Source organism: Ranitomeya variabilis, chromosome 3 (assembly GCF_051348905.1).
Source record: "Ranitomeya variabilis isolate aRanVar5 chromosome 3, aRanVar5.hap1, whole genome shotgun sequence".
NCBI lineage: Eukaryota > Metazoa > Chordata > Amphibia > Anura > Dendrobatidae > Ranitomeya > Ranitomeya variabilis.
In genome coordinates, this window is record NC_135234.1 from 758,632,323 (window position 1) to 758,651,428 (window position 19,106).

The following is a 19,106-nucleotide window of genomic DNA, read 5'->3' on the forward strand; positions in this document are numbered from 1 at the left end:
CCTCCCGGTGGCGTCGCTGTGGCTCCCTCCCGGTGGCGTCGCTGTGGCTTCCTCCCGGTGGCGTCGCTGTTGCTCCTTCCCAGTGGCGATGCTGTGGCTACCTCCCAGTGCTGTGGCTCCTTACCGGTGGCGATGCTGTGGCTCCCTCCCAGTGCTGTGGCTCCCTCCCGGTGGCGATGCTGTGCTTCCCTCCCAATGCTGTGGCTCCCTCCCGGTGGCGTCGCTGTGGCTCCCTCCCGGTGGCGTCGCTGTGGCTCCCTCCCGGTCGCGTCGCTGTGGCTCCCTCCCGGTGGCGTCGCTGTGGCTCCCTCCCGGTGGCGTCGCTGTGGCTCCCTCCCGGTGGCGTCGCTGTGGCTCCCTCCCGGTGGCGTCGCTGTGGCTCCCTCCCGGTGGCGTCGCTGTGGCTCCCTCCCGGTGGCGTCGCTGTGGCTCCCTCCCGGTGGCGTCGCTGTGGCTCCCTCCCATTGCTGTGGCTCCCTCCCTGTGGCGTCGCTGTGGCTCCCATCCGGTGGCGTCGCTGTGGCTCCCATCCGGTGGCGTCGCTGTGGCTCCCATCCGGTGGCGTCGCTGTGGCTCCCATCCGGTGGCGTCGCTGTGGCTCCCTCCCGGTGGCGTCGCTGTGGCTCCCTCCCGGTGGCGTCGCTGTGGCTCCCTCCCGGTGGCGTCGCTGTGGCTCCCTCCCGGTGGCGTCGCTGTGGCTCCCTCCCGGTGGCGTCGCTGTGGCTCCCTCCCGGTGGCGTCGCTGTGGCTCCCTCCCGGTGGCGTCGCTGTGGCTCCCTCCCGGTGGCGTCGCTGTGGCTCCCTCCCGGTGGCGTCGCTGTGGCTCCCTCCCGGTGGCGTCGCTGTGGCTCCCTCCCGGTGGCGTCGCTGTGGCTCCCTCCCGGTGGCGTCGCTGTGGCTCCCTCCCGGTGGCGTCGCTGTGGCTCCCATCCGGTGGCGTCGCTGTGGCTCCCTCCCGGTGGCGTCGCTGTGGCTCCCTCCCGGTGGCGTCGCTGTGGCTCCCTCCCGGTGGCGTCGCTGTGGCTCCCTCCCGGTGGCGTCGCTGTGGCTCCCATCCGGTGGCGTCGCTGTGGCTCCCTCCCGGTGGCGTCGCTGTGGCTCCCTCCCGGTGGCGTCGCTGTGGCTCCCTCCCGGTGGCGTCGCTGTGGCTCCCTCCCGGTGGCGTCGCTGTGGCTCCCTCCCGGTGGCGTCGCTGTGGCTCCCTCCCGGTGGCGTCGCTGTGGCTCCTTCCCGGTGGCGTCGCTGTGGCTCCCTCCCGGTGGCGTCGCTGTGGCTCCCTCCCGGTGGCGTCGCTGTGGCTCTTTCCCGGTGGCATCGCTGTGGCTCCCTCCCGACAATTGGCCTTGGGACTGATTGCAGCATACAATGGGGTCCTTACAGGGCAGACCCCTTGGACCTCTCTGATGAATCTTAGCCATTATTTGGACAACCCTTTCCATTGACATGTCTAGTAGTCATTCTCCTTTAGGAAGCCTCGGGGGGGTTTGTTGGGTTATTTTCTATGAAGTTCGGGGTACAAAAAAATGACAACTTCTAACAAATGTCTTCCAAAATATCCGCAGCCTTTTCCTGACTTTTCATGTTCTTTCTCAGTCCTCTGTAACCGGCAGTGAGAGGAGAAGGTTCCCATTGAAGTCTGAGATAATCTGTTGCACCGGACGGATTATCCTGCATGCAACAAAGCAGCCATTGTACTGGGCACAGAGGGGCCCCGGGGCCCAGATCACATTCCCCTATATTGTCCTACTGGACCTCTTGGAGAGATGGTCATTACTCATTTTTTAGGGGGTATAACTTTGGGAAGTCGGGGTTGGTGGAAAGTAATTTCTTTATGTATCTTTATACTTTCTAACACACGGCTCCAAATCCCCTGCGTAGCCTTCAATAAGACTCTGGTTGCCTTCAGCCACCACTAGAGGGAGCTCACTGTACACCGTCGGTATACTGAATAGCATCATTTACATGATACAGAATTGCATAATGTGTTTTTATAATGTGAGGGTTCAAAAAGTGTTAACCCACCATAAATCACTTTTTCATTCCTTATTTTTATCTTTTTACTTTACTTTTTTTATTACATTTTGTCTTAACATTTTAAACTTTATTAGAAAAACTTTTTATTTTTGCTTGTTTTGTTCCACTTTGTAAAGGATAAAAATGGCAATTTTTTTTTTTTTTACTTTTTAATGTATTTTCCTTTTTCTTACATTTTTTTTTTATTTTAACTTTCATTTGTCATTTTTATATAAGTTTTTAATAGTATTTTTTCTTTTACTTTTTCAATTTTAACTTTTTGAATTTTAACTTCATCTTAATTTTATATTTGTCATTATTTTTCTAATCATTTTACCAGTTTGTTGAATTTTTTTTACATTTGTATTTAACGTTTTTTACACACATTTATTTTTTTTCGTCCCACAATGTAAAAATAAATGTTTGCTTTTTATTTTTTTTTATTATTTTTAGTATCTTTTCTATTTTTTCTCTTACCATTTTTACTTAATTTTCACTTGAAAAATAAATGAAGGTAATGAAAAATATATATTTTTCATTACCTTCATTTATTTTTCAAGTCCCACTGTGTAAGAATAAATGTTTGCCATTTTTTATATATTTTCTATTACTTTTTTTTACAGTTTTATTGCATTTTTTTTTACTTTTGTTCTTTATTTTTTTTCACCCACATTTATTTCTCTTGTCCCGCTGTGTAACCATACACATTTACCGAGAAAAACGATCGTTACTGACGGTGCACAATATGTGAGGGGGTGGGGAAGAAAAGAAAAAAAGCTGCTGAAATTAATGAAATTCCGTCAGGATGGCAGGTTAACAAGCCAGGACGTGGCCGGTGTAGCACTCGGCTGCATTATCAGTCATTTATTCCTGCATTGTTTTCACACTTAACCAGTTTTTAATTAAATATGACTTCTGTAACGTTCTGCGGAAGAGATTTCGCCCGCCCCTCCCCCGCTCGCGGCCCCTTAGGATTTGCCTGGCATAAAAGCTATACGGGGAGACGACAAATAGGCGAATCAATCATGGGAGACCTTCAGCATCTACGTCCGTCCTCTTTTCTTTTCTTTTTTTTTTTTTTGCTTATAAAATTCCCATTGTCACGAAGGATTAGGAATTCTTTTTTTTATTTTTATTTTTTCCTCTCTCAGACAATGGAGAGGTATCCATCCATAACGCTCATTGATGTCCTTTCCTACTTGTCGTGGAGACGTATTCGAATGGGTAACGTGAATTTTAAAGGGTTCACAAGGGCCAAACCTAACATAAAAAAAAAATATATATATATATATATATATATATATATATATATATATATATATATATATATATATATATATATATATATATATATATATATATATATATATATATACAGGTCCTTCTCAAAAAATTAGCATATAGTGTTAAATTTCATTATTTACCATAATGTAATGATTACAATTAAACTTTCATATATTATAGATTCATTATCCACCAACTGAAATTTGTCAGGTCTTTTATTGTTTTAATACTGATGATTTTGGCATACAACTCCTGAAAACCCCAAAAACCTGTCTCAATAAATTAGCATATCAAGAAAAGGTTCTCTAAACGACCTATTACCCTAATCTTCTGAATCAACTAATTAACTCTAAACACATGCAAAAGATACCTGAGGCTTTTAAAAACTCCCTGCCTGGTTCATTACTCAAAACCCCCATCATGGGTAAGACTAGCGACCTGACAGATGTCAAGAAGGCCATCATTGACACCCTCAAGCAAGAGGGTAAGACCCAGAAAGAAATTTCTCAACAAATAGGCTGTTCCCAGAGTGCTGTATCAAGGCACCTCAATGGTAAGTCTGTTGGAAGGAAACAATGTGGCAGAAAACGCTGTACAACGAGAAGAGGTGACCGGACCCTGAGGAAGATTGTGGAGAAGGACCGATTCCAGACCTTGGGGAACCTGAGGAAGCAGTGGACTGAGTCTGGTGTGGAAACATCCAGAGCCACCGTGCACAGGCGTGTGCAGGAAATGGGCTACAGGTGCCGCATTCCCCAGGTAAAGCCACTTTTGAACCAGAGAAGCAGCACTGGACTGTTGCTAAGTGGTCCCAAGTACTTTTTTCTGATGAAAGCAAATTTTGCATGTCATTCGGAAATCAAGGTGCCAGAGTCTGGAGGAAGACTGGGGAGAAGGAAATGCCAAAATGCCTGAAGTCCAGTGTCAAGTACCCACAGTCAGTGATGGTGTGGGGTGCCATGTCAGCTGCTGGTGTTGGTCCACTGTGTTTCATCAAGGGCAGGGTCAATGCAGCTAGCTAGCAGGAGATTTTGGAGCACTTCATGCTTCCTGGCACCTGCTCACAGTGCCAAAACCACTGGTAAATGGTTTACTGACCATGGTATTACTGTGCTCAATTGGCCTGCCAACTCTCCTGACCTGAACCCCATAGAGAATCTGTGGGATATTGTGAAGAGAAAGTTGAGAGACGCAAGACCCAACACTCTGGATGAGCTTAAGGCCGCTATTGAAGCATCCTGGGCCTCCATAACATCTCAGCAGTGTCACAGGCTGATTGCCTCCATGCCACGCCGCAATGAAGCAGTCATTTCTGCCAAAGGATTCCCGACCAAGTATTGAGTGCATAACTGAACATTATTATTTGATGGTTTTTTTGTTTGTTATTAAAAAACACCTTTATTTGATTGGACGGGTGAAATATGCTAATTTATTGAGACAGGTTTTTTGGGTTTTCAGGAGTTGTAGGCCAAAATCATCAGTATTAAAACAATAAAAGACCTGACAAATTTCAGTTGGTGGATAATGAATCTATAATATATGAAAGTTTAATTGTAATCATTACATTATGGTAAATAATGAAATTTAACACTATATGCTAATTTTTTGAGAAGGACCTGTATATATATATATATATATATATATATATATATATATATATATATATATATATATATTTTTTTTTTATGTATTTTATATATATATATATATATATATATATATATATATATATATATATATATATATATATATATATATATATATAACAGAAATAAATATATATATATATATATATATATTATAACATATAATCAATTTTTTTTTATTTATTTTTTTATGTGGATGCAGCCTGCAGTGTAAAGAATGGAGGTTTCTGGTAATTAGAATTGATAATCAATTTCACACACTGCAGCCAATTATGTTATATGGACAGGATGGGTCTTGGAAAACAAGGTGGCTGAAGAAAAAAAAAAAAAAAAAGATAGATAGATAGAAATATATATCCGGGAAATAAAGTGTAGAGATGGCAGAGGGCTCAGTCTCCCAGCAGCGCAGAGTATGTCAGCTGACATTGTGAAAACACTAAAAAAATCCACCGTTGGTTAATCCAATTATTAATCAAGTAATTTTTTTTTTTTCTTTTCTTTTTCTTCCCTGCAGAAATCTGTGCGTCGGATTGCGGTGGCCACGGCGTGTGCATCGGAGGCAACTGCCGCTGTGACGAGGGCTGGATGGGCTCGGCCTGCGATCAGAGGGCATGTCACCCCCGCTGCAACGAGCACGGCACCTGCCGGGACGGGAAGTGTGAATGCAGCCCCGGCTGGAACGGAGAGCACTGCACTATTGGTAGGACGAGAGGGGGAAAAAAAACAGCACAAAGTGACGGAGGCATGCTCGGCGTCGGCGCGCGTCCGGGCGGCATGTGCAGCTTCGTCCTGGGTTCTTAGTTCTGACATCATCATTTCCTCATATTCAATTGTAACAAAATGTCCTTTCATTTGGTGATTAGGAAAAAAAGATTATTGCGTAGAATTGCCTAAAAATCGCCAGCTGGTCTGTCGGGGGCAATCGATGAGAGTGTGAATGTGCGCTGAATATGCCACTGGTTGGGCCGGGCCATACTGACCTTTCACCCGTAGTACCATACTTTCCATCTCATCTGGTGGCTCACTGAACAGAAGATCACGCACACTGGATAACAGGCATTTGTTTTTTGTTTTTGTTTTTTTACTCCACTGCAAATATTTTGGCCTACAAATTATTTTTGCAATTGGTTTTTATTCAAAATTTTGCACCGTTCACCTTCTGTAGACTCTGTCTTGCGCTGTCTATTGCTGGCAGCAGATTGAGCTAACTAAGAAACAATCAGCGAGCTCCTTCTGAGAAGTCAATTACTCTTTTATATGAGCTGTATGCTGATTTATGATCACAGACCACATCAGAGTTGAAAGTGGCTCAGGGAAAGATATATTAAGGAGCTCGCTGACCAATCGTCAGTTTTCTTTGCTGCCAGGGAAGCAAAGAATGTGTGAAGCCTAAACAGTGCAACATTTTTATTGAAACCCAATTGCAAAAATTATGCATTTAAGTAAGAAAAAAAATTCCCTCGAAGGTGACTGTGTCCTTTTAAAGTTGATTTTAAAGGATATGGAAACTAAGGGCATTTGTTAATGCAAATTTTGTAGTCATGGACCCTCATTGTCTTGGTGTTAGTCGGCCATAACGTCACTTGTCACAGTCACTCGTAGGTTTCATATGGTGATAGTCCCTCGCTGTGTGTGAGTCGGGTGTAACACAACACATCATATTTTGGTTTTTTTCCCTATACGTAGTAACAATGTGCAAGTGAGTTATGTATATATTATTTTTAATACATTAGATATCCATCTTAATAATAAATAAGATATTCTGATCCATACAGCTCTTAAAGGGAACGTGTCAGAAGGATTTTGCCACTGAAGCTAGTGGTATGACTGTGTAGGTCCTAGTCTTACAATAAAAATGATACCTGTCTTGTAGTGATCCGATGTACCAGCGCTGAGTAATCGAGAGTCGAAGTTGCATACAATTTAACCCGGAAGTGCTTTGGGGGCGTGTCTATGTCCTCTAAATGTATTGACACGCCCCCAAGCTAATTTGCACATAGCTTTAAAGCTCGATTTCTCAGGGCTGGTACATCGGATCACTACAAGACAGGTATCGTTTTTGTTGTTATTTTAGGACCTGTCCAGCCTTACCACTAGTTTCAGTCCAGAACGGTTCCCTTTTAAAGGGGTTCTCTAATTTCTGTTAGATGAGTATAATGTTTGGACATTAAAAAGTTCTGCAACTTTCTAGTATACATTGTCCTAAAGTCCCCAAGTCTCTGCTTGCTGTTAGAGTTGATTTTTCATATGTAATCTACTTGGTATGGACCAATACATAACTAATAGTCCTCACCGATGAGTGTTTGTTACATTTGCGTCCAGTATAGTCTACAGTCCAGGCTGTTCAGCTCACAGAGACTGGAAGCAACGTGTAGAAAACATGAAGGTGTGAGAACTATTAGGATTAGTATGGAGGCAAGCAGAGATCTTGGAATTGAAATACAAAGGCTATTAGAAAGCTCTAGAACCTCTGCGATAAGTTATCCATGCAGGGAACTGCAGCCGGCCCCAATTCGTTGAAAAGGTGGCCGGGAAAACAGTGGAAAAACTGTTAAAGGGATGTAGCACAAAAGCAGCGATCACCTTTCACGCGTTCACTGGACTAACCCTTTAAATGACATTTTTGGAATATCCATTTAAATTCTAATTCCAGAACATCCTCTTGCATATTACAGGAATGTAATATAACATTACAGAAATGTGATATTTCCAGAACACCCTTTGAAATAATAATATGGGAATCCCCCTTTACCTGACATTACAGCGCCCCATTCAGTACCAGCCTCCGCAAGCTTTTCACTGTTGCCCTCCTCCTTGCCACAGTGTCGGTGGGCAAGCAGACCCCCCCCCCCCCTGTGTGGTGGGCGATCAGACCCCATGTGATGGGTGAATAGACCACCCTGTGGTGGGTGAGCAGACCCCCCCCCCCCCCTCTGTGGTGGGCGATCAGACAACCTGTGATGGGTGAATAGACCACCCTGTGGTGGGCCAGCAGACCCCCCCCCCCCCCCGTGGGGGGCGGGCAGACCCCCCCTGTGATGGGTGAGTAGACCCCCCTGGAGTGGTTGAGCAGACCCCCCTGTAGTGGGGGCGAGTAGACCCCCCCCCCCCTGTGGTGGGCGAGCAGATTCCCCCTGTGGTGGGTGAGCAGACCCCCCCTGTGGTGGGCGAGACTTTCCCTGTGGTGGGCTAGCAGACCCCCCCCTGTGGTGAGGGAGCAGAACCCCTGTGGTGGGCGAGCAGATCCCCTGTAATGGGTGAGCAGACCCCCTGTAATTGGCGAGCAGACCCCCTGTGATGATGGGCAAGCAAACCCCCTGTAATTGATGAGCAGACCCCCTGTGGTGGGCGAGCAGATCCCCTGTAATGGGTGAGGAGACCCCCTGTGGTGGGTGAGTAGACCCCTTGTGATAGGTGAGTAGACCCCCTGTGGTGATGGGCGAGCAGACCCCCCTTGTGGGTGGCGAGCAGACTCCCCCCCCTGTGATGGACAAGAAGACCCCCTGTGGTCGGCGAGCAGACTCCCCCCTGTGGTGGGTGAGCAGACCCCCTGTAATGGGTGAGCAGACCCCCATCCTCTGACCTTGGAGACTTTATTACCTGTGGAATTGTCTGAGTAAATTTATGGAATGTGAAACCAATGTGGTGAAGTGGTCCCTGGTCACAGGGCAGAGGGCAGCGCGGCCCCCCGGGGAGAGGGGAAAGCCGTAGAAGTCAGTAATCTGGCACAGATGAAAGGACATTCAGTGACTGGCAATGATCTCTATGTGGCGGTGAGCTTTCTCCTTGTCCTTGTGTAATGTCTCACCTGCATGGCGCCTCCGCAGCCCTCCTTCCTCTATGTGCATTGTGTCATTGTCTGCTTTGTAGTCAAAAAATAAAACCCCTAAATGCCCCCTCGCTGCTCCGCTTCATGCATTTAGGATGCCTTTATAGGACTGAGAAGCATTCAAAACCAATATGGGACTGTGCAGGCGAGTCAAGATCCACTTGGAACCTTTCTATTTGGAGAAGTTTGCATTTTATACTCCAGTCACATCCAGAGCTGCATTCAGCAGATAACAGGGTGCAGGATTTTGCTTCTCACGGTTGCCCTCTGCTGGTGGAAAGTGTGCATAGATTATGGTTGCAGATGTTTCCTTGCACCCCCTGCAGCATTGGTGCAAGGAACGATGACTCCTAACATATCCTCCTTTGTGGGGAGTCACAGTGGCCTAGAATGCAGCCAGCAGGGGGCACGTGAGGACCCTTCTAAATACCTTATCAGCCATAAAGCTCAACATACAAAGATTTAGGGTGGTCAGCCTGTCGGAGGCGGAGTTCCTACTGCTGGTGGTGAGAAACTTGGGCAACTTCCTAACTGTAGGGAGACCAATCTATAGGTTCTCCTGTACTGCTAGGGCTTATGGGCGGTCAGAAGACCCTTCATCTGCAGGACTAGTGAAAGTCTGAGCTAACAGGAGGTCATCAAAGTGGTCCTTGCCAGATATGGGGACCCCTTTAATTATTTACTGATCAAGGACCCCATTTAATTAGGTTACCAATAAAAGTTATTGTTTAAAAAAAAAAAAATCCCAAAGTGGACCATCCCTTTAAGGAATGCACTTTTTACCTATTGCAGAAAGAAACTCTCCAGAGCTGAAATCCAAGTGCAGCTTCCTTCTGAATGCTTCCATTGTAAAGGTTTCCAGGCTGTGTGCATGTGTGTGTGTTCCTCTGAGCTGCGTCTGTCTCCTGGCTATGTAACACGGCTTCTCTTCTGTCCCTTTGTGCCTTTGTAGCCCGTGCACGGCCGGCTAGCACCCAGCACTTACTCAACCCTACCTTAAATGTCCTGTCTTTTATTCCCCAAGCCCACTATCTGGATAAGGTAGTGAAAGGTATTGTATCAGTTTTCCTATTGTCTTGTGTTTCCACAGAAATGTTGTGTCGTCTTCCATCTGACGCTGCTTTGTATCCTACACCACCCTCCCTTCCATGTGTCCTTGTCGCCTTCTCACAGAGACCTTTTTTTTATGTTATACCATCATGGAGGCTTGAGATTTACATATTTTATTTTTTTTTTTTTGCTTTTCCATCGGCTTGCATTTGCTCATACGCTAATACACATGACTACATGACCTGTAGTTTCTGCTATTATGTTACATGTTATGTAGATCTGACTATAGACCTACCAGAAGATCTGCGTGCCATAAACCTGGCTCCTCAGGGGCGGTCCCAGCGAGTATTTAGAAGGAAACTATAGTGATTGGCTGAAAACCATCCAATGAGCATTCAGATTATAGAGACAATCCACAAAAAAGCTGTTGGCTCCACCCATGCTCATCCTGAAAGAAGTTTTGATGGTTCTCCTGTCCACCAGTGGACGTCATATCGCCCATTTCTACTAACGGTAGGGGCAATAACCTCTAGGACATCTTACCCCAGGATTCAGGGCTGGAGTGATGAGAACCAGCACCAGAAAAGAAGCCATATTTGTTTATTGTGCGTCCCCGTATCCATTTTATCCACACTACACTCTTTAGTTCAGAACAAGGTGTCTGACAATGCCCAAAAATGAGACCTACATCTGATGTCTTATGGTTTTTGTATAGACAACCTGTTAATTTTTCTACCTGGTGTAAACGCCGCTGTTCTCCTGAATCCGGCGTTGTCTTTCTTTTGTTCCTGCGCCTCTCCGTTCCTGAGATATGGCCCTCTCTTCCCTGTATAGAAATCTTGTCCTTTTTGGCCAAGTGGGCGTGGTTCACAGCAGTTCTTCGTGGGCGTGCCTTGAAAAGGTCTCCCAGTTGGCTAAAAATAAACTTTTTTTTCCATATGAGGAAAAAGTGGCCATAACTCTGGAACGGAGAGGCGCAGGAAAAAAAGGAAAACTACGCCATAATCAGGAGAATAGCGGCCTTTACATCAGGGAACAAAATAAATATATTTATGACAAGTGATAGGTCCCCTTTAAAGTCTGAAAGGAGAGTGGATAAAAGTGCACAACTCGCTTTTTCAAGGAGGACACAACAGGATCATACCTGGTTGGCCATTAAACAAAAGTATGGAGTCATAGGAGGTTTTAGCAAATAGTTCTGGGGTGATTTAGTTTTGTCCATCATGGATGCAATGAATAAAAGGGGGTCTCTATCAGTAACCTAGGGGTCTGATGGTGCCCGGGGACATGAAAACCAGGTCAGACAACAGGCATCAAAAAGCTTTCCAATATTTTCCTGGTGCCCTTCTTCAGGAGTGATTATCAACATCGGCCCAAAAAGTTGCACCAGATTTGGTCACTATGGAGTAAGGTGAATTTAAAGGGACGATCTATGATTGATTTTGTAGTTCTTTCCATTTAAAGGGAATCTGTCAGCAGAAAATGACTGTTCAAACAAAGCATGGGCACCTGATGCGAGAATCCATTCTGTGCACCTCCCCATCATTCTCCACCCTCCTGTCTTTTGATTGGCAGCTCTGGCTTTTCAGGAGTCAAATAAGGACAGAGATGATGAACAAGTAGGTGGGAGGGTGCAGTGACCCAACTGGCTGTGCCCCGGGTGCACCGATCGCCTGTGCTTGGTTTGAACAGTCATTTTATGCTGACAGACTATGGACGGATGTGGCTTCGGTTTTCTGAAAATAAAACTTACAATTTTGTTTTATAATCCTGGGCTGTGAAGGGTTAAGTAGAATTGAAGCCTCTTGGGTAAAACCTTTTATATTCAGATTTGATAAGAAAATGACGTTAAAGGAAGCCGTTTTGGTTGGAGAGCGCGGCGCCCGTGTCTGAATATCAGCGTTTCCTTTTCCAGATCCATTTGTCTTAACTAATTATTGGCTTTTTATCTGGCGCTTTCAATACGTTAATTGAGTCGCTGCTGAAATGAACCAGTCAGCTATGAATATTTTGCTATTCTGAATGTTTTCCAAAACTATTCACTTGACGGGGCCCGAATTTCATTAAAAGTTACAGCTCTGGCAGCAAATCTCCCTGCGCTCTCCTCCGCTGCCAGTCACCGCCTGATACTTACTGACGGGTCTCCAGTTATTACAACTTGGTTTAACTGTGACTAATTACCCCCAAAATAAAATCTCTATTATCTATCTATCTATCTATCTATCTATCTATCTATCTATCTATCTATCTATCTATCTATTATCTATCTATTATCTATCTATCACCTATTATCTATCTATTATCTATCTATTGTCTATTAACTATCTACTAGATGGTGGCCCGATTCTAACGCATCGGGTATTCTAGAATATGCATGTCCACGTAGTATATTGCACAGCGACGTAGTATATTGCCCAGCCACGTATGTCACAGGTTAAAAAATAAAAAATAAACATATACTCACCTTCCGATCTGAGGGCCCCTTGTAGTTCTAACATACTCACCATACTTGTAGTTCTGTCGCCTGTGTGCGGTACAGGCAGCAGCTTCCGGTCCCAGGGTGTGATGATGTCGCGTGAGTTACCCGCGGCATAACGCGGTCCGTTACTGCTGGCATTAACCCTGTGTGAGCGGTGACTGCGCGGCGTATGGAGCGGGCGCCGGGCACTGACTGCAGGGGAGTAGGAAGGAACTAATCGGACTGTGCCCGTCGTTGATTGGTCTCGCCAGCTGCCTGTCATGGCTGCCGCGACCAATCAGCGAATGAATATCCGTGACAGAAAGAAAGAAGTACAGACGGAAGTGACCCTTAGACAATTATATAGTAGATTATCTATCTAGTATCTATCTTATCTATCTATCTATCTATCTATCTATCTATCTATCTATCTATCTATCTATCTATCTAATCTATTATCTATCTATCTATTTATCTATCTATTATCTGTCCCATATCTATCAATCTATCTGGCTTACATTACACGTGGTATTTTTGGAGCCATAAAGCACACTACTTTTTAGCATAACACAATCTCGGTGTGTTTTCTAGTCTGGGGGCGGCTTCTGGTGATGGGGGAGGACACTCACACCTCGTTCTGCAGCAGCACAGCTCCCTGATCGGTCTGGTTGGTGCAGGGCACGAATCACTGACATTGTCGTAGACATATCCCCAATATTAGGCCACAAAATTGACAAAGGGATAAAACTTAACCTTTATTAACCAATAATTAATAATCTGAAATATACAGACAGTGCACTCGCTCTTCACACCCTTGAGACAAGGGACCTGTGAAATTGAGGGAGCAGTTTCCGCCTCATCTTTTATGTAGAGACGGGGGGGTGGTAGGCGAAATATATATATTTGTCACCCTCTGACTAATCATCCGGGTGTGAATAGTGACGGCGCGGTCTGTATATTTTACACTATTAATTATTGGTTAATAAAGGTTACATTTTATTGCTTTGTCAGTGAGCAGTGATTGGTGTAGAGCAGGAGAGGAAGCGGCCAGGAGCTGCACATCATTAAACTGCACTGACCCCGCTGGTCCTGGCGAGATGAAGGGTCTTTCAGGACAGGTGAGTGTGATGGTGTTCACACTGTGTGTGTGATGTGGCAGAGCTGTGTGATTGTGCTCTAGCAGAGCAATATGTGGGTATAACGTAGCAGAGCTGTGTGTATAATGTAGCAGAGCTGTGTGTATAATGTAGCAGAGCTGTGTGTATAATGTAGCAGAGCTGTGTGTATAACGTAGCAGAGCTGTGTGTATAACGTAGCAGAGCTGTGTGTATAACGTAGCAGAGCTGTGTGTATAACGTAGCAGAGCTGTGTGTATAACGTAGCAGGGCTGTGTGTATAATGTAGCAGAGCTGTGTGTATAATGTAGCATAGCAAAGCTGTGTGTGTTTCTGTAGAAGATCTGTGTGTGGTTTGACGTATTGGAGCTATTTATGTAAGTGTGTAGCAGAGCTGTGCGTTTGTATGTATGTTTTATTTCAGAGCTGTGTCTGTATAACAGAGTTGTGAGTAGCAGAGTTGTGTGTGTATAATGTAGCAGTGCTGTGTATAATGTAGCAGAGCTGTGTGTGTATGTAATGTAGCAGAGCTGTGTGTATGTAACATAGCAAAGCAGAGCTGTGTGTGTTTGTAACTGTAGAAGGTCTGTGCTGTGTGTGGTTTGACATAATGGAGCTATTTGTATGTGTGTAGCAGAGCTGTGTCTGTATAACAGAGTTGTGAGTAGCAGAGCTGTGTGTGTAGCAGAGCGGTCTGTGTACATACAGCAGAGTTTTGAGTGTGTACATGCACTTGTAGCAGAGATGTATGTGTATATAAAGCGGGGCTAAGTGTGCATATTGTCTACATGCAGAAGTGTTGTGTGTGCTGCAGAGAGTGTGCATAGTGTGCGTGCTGTGAGTGCTTCTGTGTGCGCACATCTCTCTCCTGTCATGAAGATTTGCTACAATGTATCCATGAAATATATGACCTCATGGATTATTTCCTAATCTGGATGAAATCACTGTAGCGAACCACCAGCTGTGCAAAGTGCTAGGTCTTAAAGGGGTTGTCCAGAATTTGAAAAATACTACACCTTTCTTTCAGAATAGGCGTCGCCACCTCTAACTAATAGGTTGTGTCTGGTATTGCAGTTGAAGTGAAGCTGTGCTGCAATACCACACACAACCCATGACCAGGGGTGGCGCTGTTTCTGACATAAAGAAGCCATATTTTACTAATGCTGTACAACCCTCTGGGTGTAAACAAAGAAATTCCTATTCACTGACAGCAAGCCGCAATCTTGAAGATGGAGAAGGATTGAAATATAAATTCTATTAAATAGTTTCAGGAGCTGCTCTTTATGTAAGTGAATGGAGTTGAGCTGCAATACCACACACAACCTGTAGAAAAAGGTGGCGCTGTTTTTGGAAGAAGAAGAAGAAGAAGAAGGAAGCCATGTTTCTCAAATCCTGGACAACTCCTGTAAAGACCTAAGACTGAACCGTAGGATGAAATGTTTCCCAGTCCTTCTATGTAACCTTGGTGTGTAGCATGACGGCACAATCTGCAGGGGACAGGGCGGTATAATTGCAGCTGCCGTTCGTTTAGTCGCACATTATCCCCTTTTCCTCTATTACGCTGTGATTACATTGTGAGAAGAGATGGTAATCGCACCCGGTGTGAGCGCCAGTCGCTGCTGCCATCATCAGCGTCACCTCTCCCGTCCATCATATCTCCATAATTACCCCCGCCATCATCTTACCTTGCATTTCACGTGGCGCTCGTGTAGAAGATTTCACTACAAACCTCTTGTATCATTAGGACAAAGTTTTCAGTGCCAGAAAAAAAAGAAAACGTAGGTTTCGGCACAATTTTCCAACACTTTCCTGTAGATTTCACCATTTGCATTGCACACAACGTTTATACTGCCACATATAGGAAATATTTTTTACCGCTATACCCAAATATAGGAAAAATCCTATAATCCAGCATGTATGCATAAAAAAGTGGCGCCACTAATGACCTGGCACCTTGAATCCTGATGGTATTGTATAGCGGTATTATTTGACAATGTGTGGCAGGCGCTGTTCTTTTGTCACATTATTTGAGCACTCTAAGGCGGTACTAAGTATTGTGTGTCTGGATTATGATTTACTTCCATACAAAGTTATTTGGTCTCTCTGTTTATATTATTTGAGCACTGTATGGTGATATTTACTTGAGCATTGTGTGGCCCTCTTATCCGATTACTTTATGTATGGAGCTGTTCTTCGAATTACTGTCTGTTGGTATTATTTGTGCTCTATCTGGTGCTATTAACTTAGGCATTGAATGGCCATATTAATGGATTGCTTTATGAAGTTGTTACTCTTTCATTCTGTTGTGGTGTTGAGTATTATTTGACGGTATTCGCTTATGCATTGTGTGGCACTGTTATTGAATTGCCTTTTTGTATGAAGTTGTTACTTAGCCACTCTGTGGGGGTATAATTTGATCACTGTATGATGGTATTAATTTAGGCATTGTATGACTTTGATATTGGATTGCTTTATATGTGAAGTGGTTACATTGTCACTCTTTAGTGATATTGTTTGAGCACTATATGGCATTGTATGGCACTTTTGTTGAGGACTGTATGGTAGTATTAATGTAGACATTGTGTGGTATGTTTATTGAGCACTGTATGGCAGCATTAATTCAGGCATTGTATGGCACGTTTATTGAGCACTGAATGACAGCATTAATTCAGGCATTATATGGCACGTTTATTGAGCACTGTATGGCAGCATTAATTCAGGCATTGTATGGCACGTTTATTGAGCACTGAATGACAGCATTAATTCAGGCATTATATTGCACGTTTATTGAGCACTGTATGGCAGCATTAATTCAGGCATTATATGGCACTTTTATTGAGCACTGTATGACAGCATTAATTTAGGCATTGTATGGTACTTTTATTGAACACTGTATGACACCATGAATTTGGGCATTATATGGCCCTTTTATTGAGCACTGTATGACAGCATTAATTCAGGCATTGTATTGTACGGTTATTGAGCACTGTATGACCGCATTGATTCAGGCATTATATGGCATGTTTATTGAGCACTGTATGACCGTATTAATTCAGGCATTGTATGGCACTTTAATACTGCCATACAGTGCTCAATACATTGTAGGGCACTATTGTTGGATTACTTGATGTATGAACTTGTTGCTTAGGACATTTGAGCACTAGATGGCAGAATGTACTGTGGCATTGTATGACGCTGCTATTTAGGCAGTCTACAGTATATTTTTAGCTGTGCATGTTGGTGGCAGCTTTGTATAACAATGTATTTAGACAAACAGGGCATTCTTATGTGGGCGGCCATACTGTAAGGTTTTATTGTCTGTGCACTGTATGGCTGAAAAGTACCGCTTAGGCCATCATCCATCAGTGAGCCACTCTGCCCTGGTTGTTTCAGATTACTTTGCCGTTCTGCAGTTTAGCAGAATTTCCAGACTGTTGGGTACTGGATTGAAGATGTTTTTCTGGACAGAAATAAAATAACATCATTGCCCTTTAAATTTTACGATGAACAGATTTGCCCCATACCATTGAGTGCAGAGTGGACCATTCATAGATATATATGGCTGGAAATTAAAGGGGAGGTTCCAACTTCATGCAGATAAAGCTTGGCAACTTTATAAAATACTGCGTTTCAAATCCCAACTTTTCACAAGCTCTGCTAGCTGTCAGTGAACGGAAATGTTAATGTTTTCCTGCAGAGAACCTGTCCAGCTCACACAGCTGCTGGTTACAGGACCGGGCTGTGATACACATAGAGGGAGTCTGGCAGAAGGTTTATTCCTACTAAACTGATAACTGCCCCGAGAAGAACGTGCATGCCTGCCGAATATGAATGCCCAAGGACGAGTCCTGACAGCTCTGCTCGGTAATCCCCATCTAACTACTCATCTCCTCCTAAGTGACAGGTACTGAAATCCTGCACAGTATCAGGTCGGCGGAGCGCCAACTCCCCCAGTTATTTGCTAATTTATTGGGCTGCAGCACTGTATTCCCGGCACTGTTTCTTGGTCCCAGATACTTCCTTTTTGCAGAGGCTGTTCCTGCCCCATTCCCTGAGTTGGGGGCTCAGCCTTTGCTGTATCAGGCTCAACCTAAACATAAAGCGGCACTCCGCAGCAAACTTAAAGGGGCATTCCGTTCTTGGACATTTATTCTGTGGTTAAGCTATAAATGCCCGATAGATGTGAACGGACAGGTGCGCCTCTCCGTTCATTTCTATGGGAGTTTTGCATAGGTCTCATAGTAGTCTGCACTTGCAGGGGCTGAAAATGGGGCCATAAATCTCAAGATATATGCAAGTCTCACTTCAAGAACCCATTTACAGCCCTTGTAAGTACAGATCTCTCCGTTGACTTCTACGGGAAGTCCCATAGAAATGAATGAACAGAGCCACCTGTCCAGTCACAGAGGCGTGCGGTGGGACTCCGACATTTGTAGCATGATATCGAAGATTAGAATATCATGGCGCCCGTCTTGCCCGCTCTATAACGGGCACTGCCCTTGTCTGGCTCTTCTTGCAGAGGGATGCCCCGGCTTGTGTAACGGCAACGGCAGGTGCACGCTGGACATGAACGGCTGGAACTGCGTGTGTCAGCTCGGATGGAGGGGCTCGGGATGTGACACGTCTATGGAGACCGCCTGCAGCGACGGCAAGGATAACGATGCCGGTAAGCACCGTGCTGGCGGTGGTAATGGTGGAAGCGTCCCTCTCAGTGTAATTATACGGAGTGCTTGTCATTCATCCGTCCTCCTGATGGGGTAATTGCAGGAGGCGCGCGGCCATTATTTGCGTGCAGGTAATGTTTGTCATTTACTTCCCCTATAATTATCGTCAAAATCCGCTCGCTTCAATCTGAGGGTCATTTCCACGCACTTCAAGCCGAAGAAAACCGCGCCGGCTTAATAGTCACAATACCGCCAACGCCGTTTATTTGTTTAGGGCCTGGAAGACATAACCCCAAATCCCTTATTAACACTTTGCGCTATTGGTTTAAAGGGACGGTCCGTTTGTACTACAATGTGCTCAGGGTCCCTGTGTCCATTACCTTGTATAACCTCCATTAACCTTTAGTGTAAAGAAACAGTCAACAAGCAGGTCATCACACCCGCCCTAGACACGTAGCTGAGCTCATATGATGCACTGGGACAGTGATACAGTATACATGGCTGACAGCTACCTCTCCGGACTCCCCAATACCCAGGAGTGCTCAGCCAGACTGCACCAGCAGAATAGTGAGTGCAGCTCTGGAGTATAATACAGGATGTAACTCAGGATCAGTAATGTAATGTATGTACATAGTGACTGCACCAGCAGAATAGTGAGTGCAGCTCTGGGGTATAATACAGGATGTAACTCAGGAGCAGTAATGTAATGTATGTATACAGTGACTGCACCAGCAGAATAGTGAGTGCAGCTCTGGGGTATAATACAGGATGTAACTCAGGAGCAGTAATGTAATGTATGTATACAGTGACTGCACCAGCAGAATAGTGAGTGCAGCTCTGGAGTATAATACAGGATGTAGCTCAGGATCAGTAATGTAATGTATGTACACTGTGACTGCACCAGCAGAATAGTGAGTGCAGCTCTGGAGTATAATACAGGATGTAACTCAGGATCAGTAATGTAATGTATGTACATAGTGACTGCACCAGCAGAATAGTGAGCGCAGCTCTGGAGTATAATACAGGATGTAACTCAGGAGCAGTAAT

The 19,106-nt window shown here is 44.9% G+C and overlaps 1 protein-coding gene across 8 annotated transcripts in view; it reads left to right on the forward strand.

The window, feature by feature from the left end:
- The window catches only part of TENM4 (teneurin transmembrane protein 4), a 1,485,534-nt gene that overhangs the window by 1,378,635 nt on the left and 87,793 nt on the right, over positions 1-19,106 (forward strand). For 5 of the 8 annotated variants that reach the window (XM_077298663.1, XM_077298665.1, XM_077298668.1 and 2 more), the window contains 3 exons: positions 5,458-5,643; positions 9,797-9,823; positions 17,915-18,061. In XM_077298663.1, coding sequence (XP_077154778.1) covers positions 5,458-5,643; positions 9,797-9,823; positions 17,915-18,061 — 360 coding nt within the window. The remainder of the gene's footprint in view (positions 1-5,457; positions 5,644-9,796; positions 9,824-17,914; positions 18,062-19,106) is intronic. The other 3 variants (XM_077298666.1, XM_077298667.1, XM_077298669.1) reach the window with 1 other exon arrangement.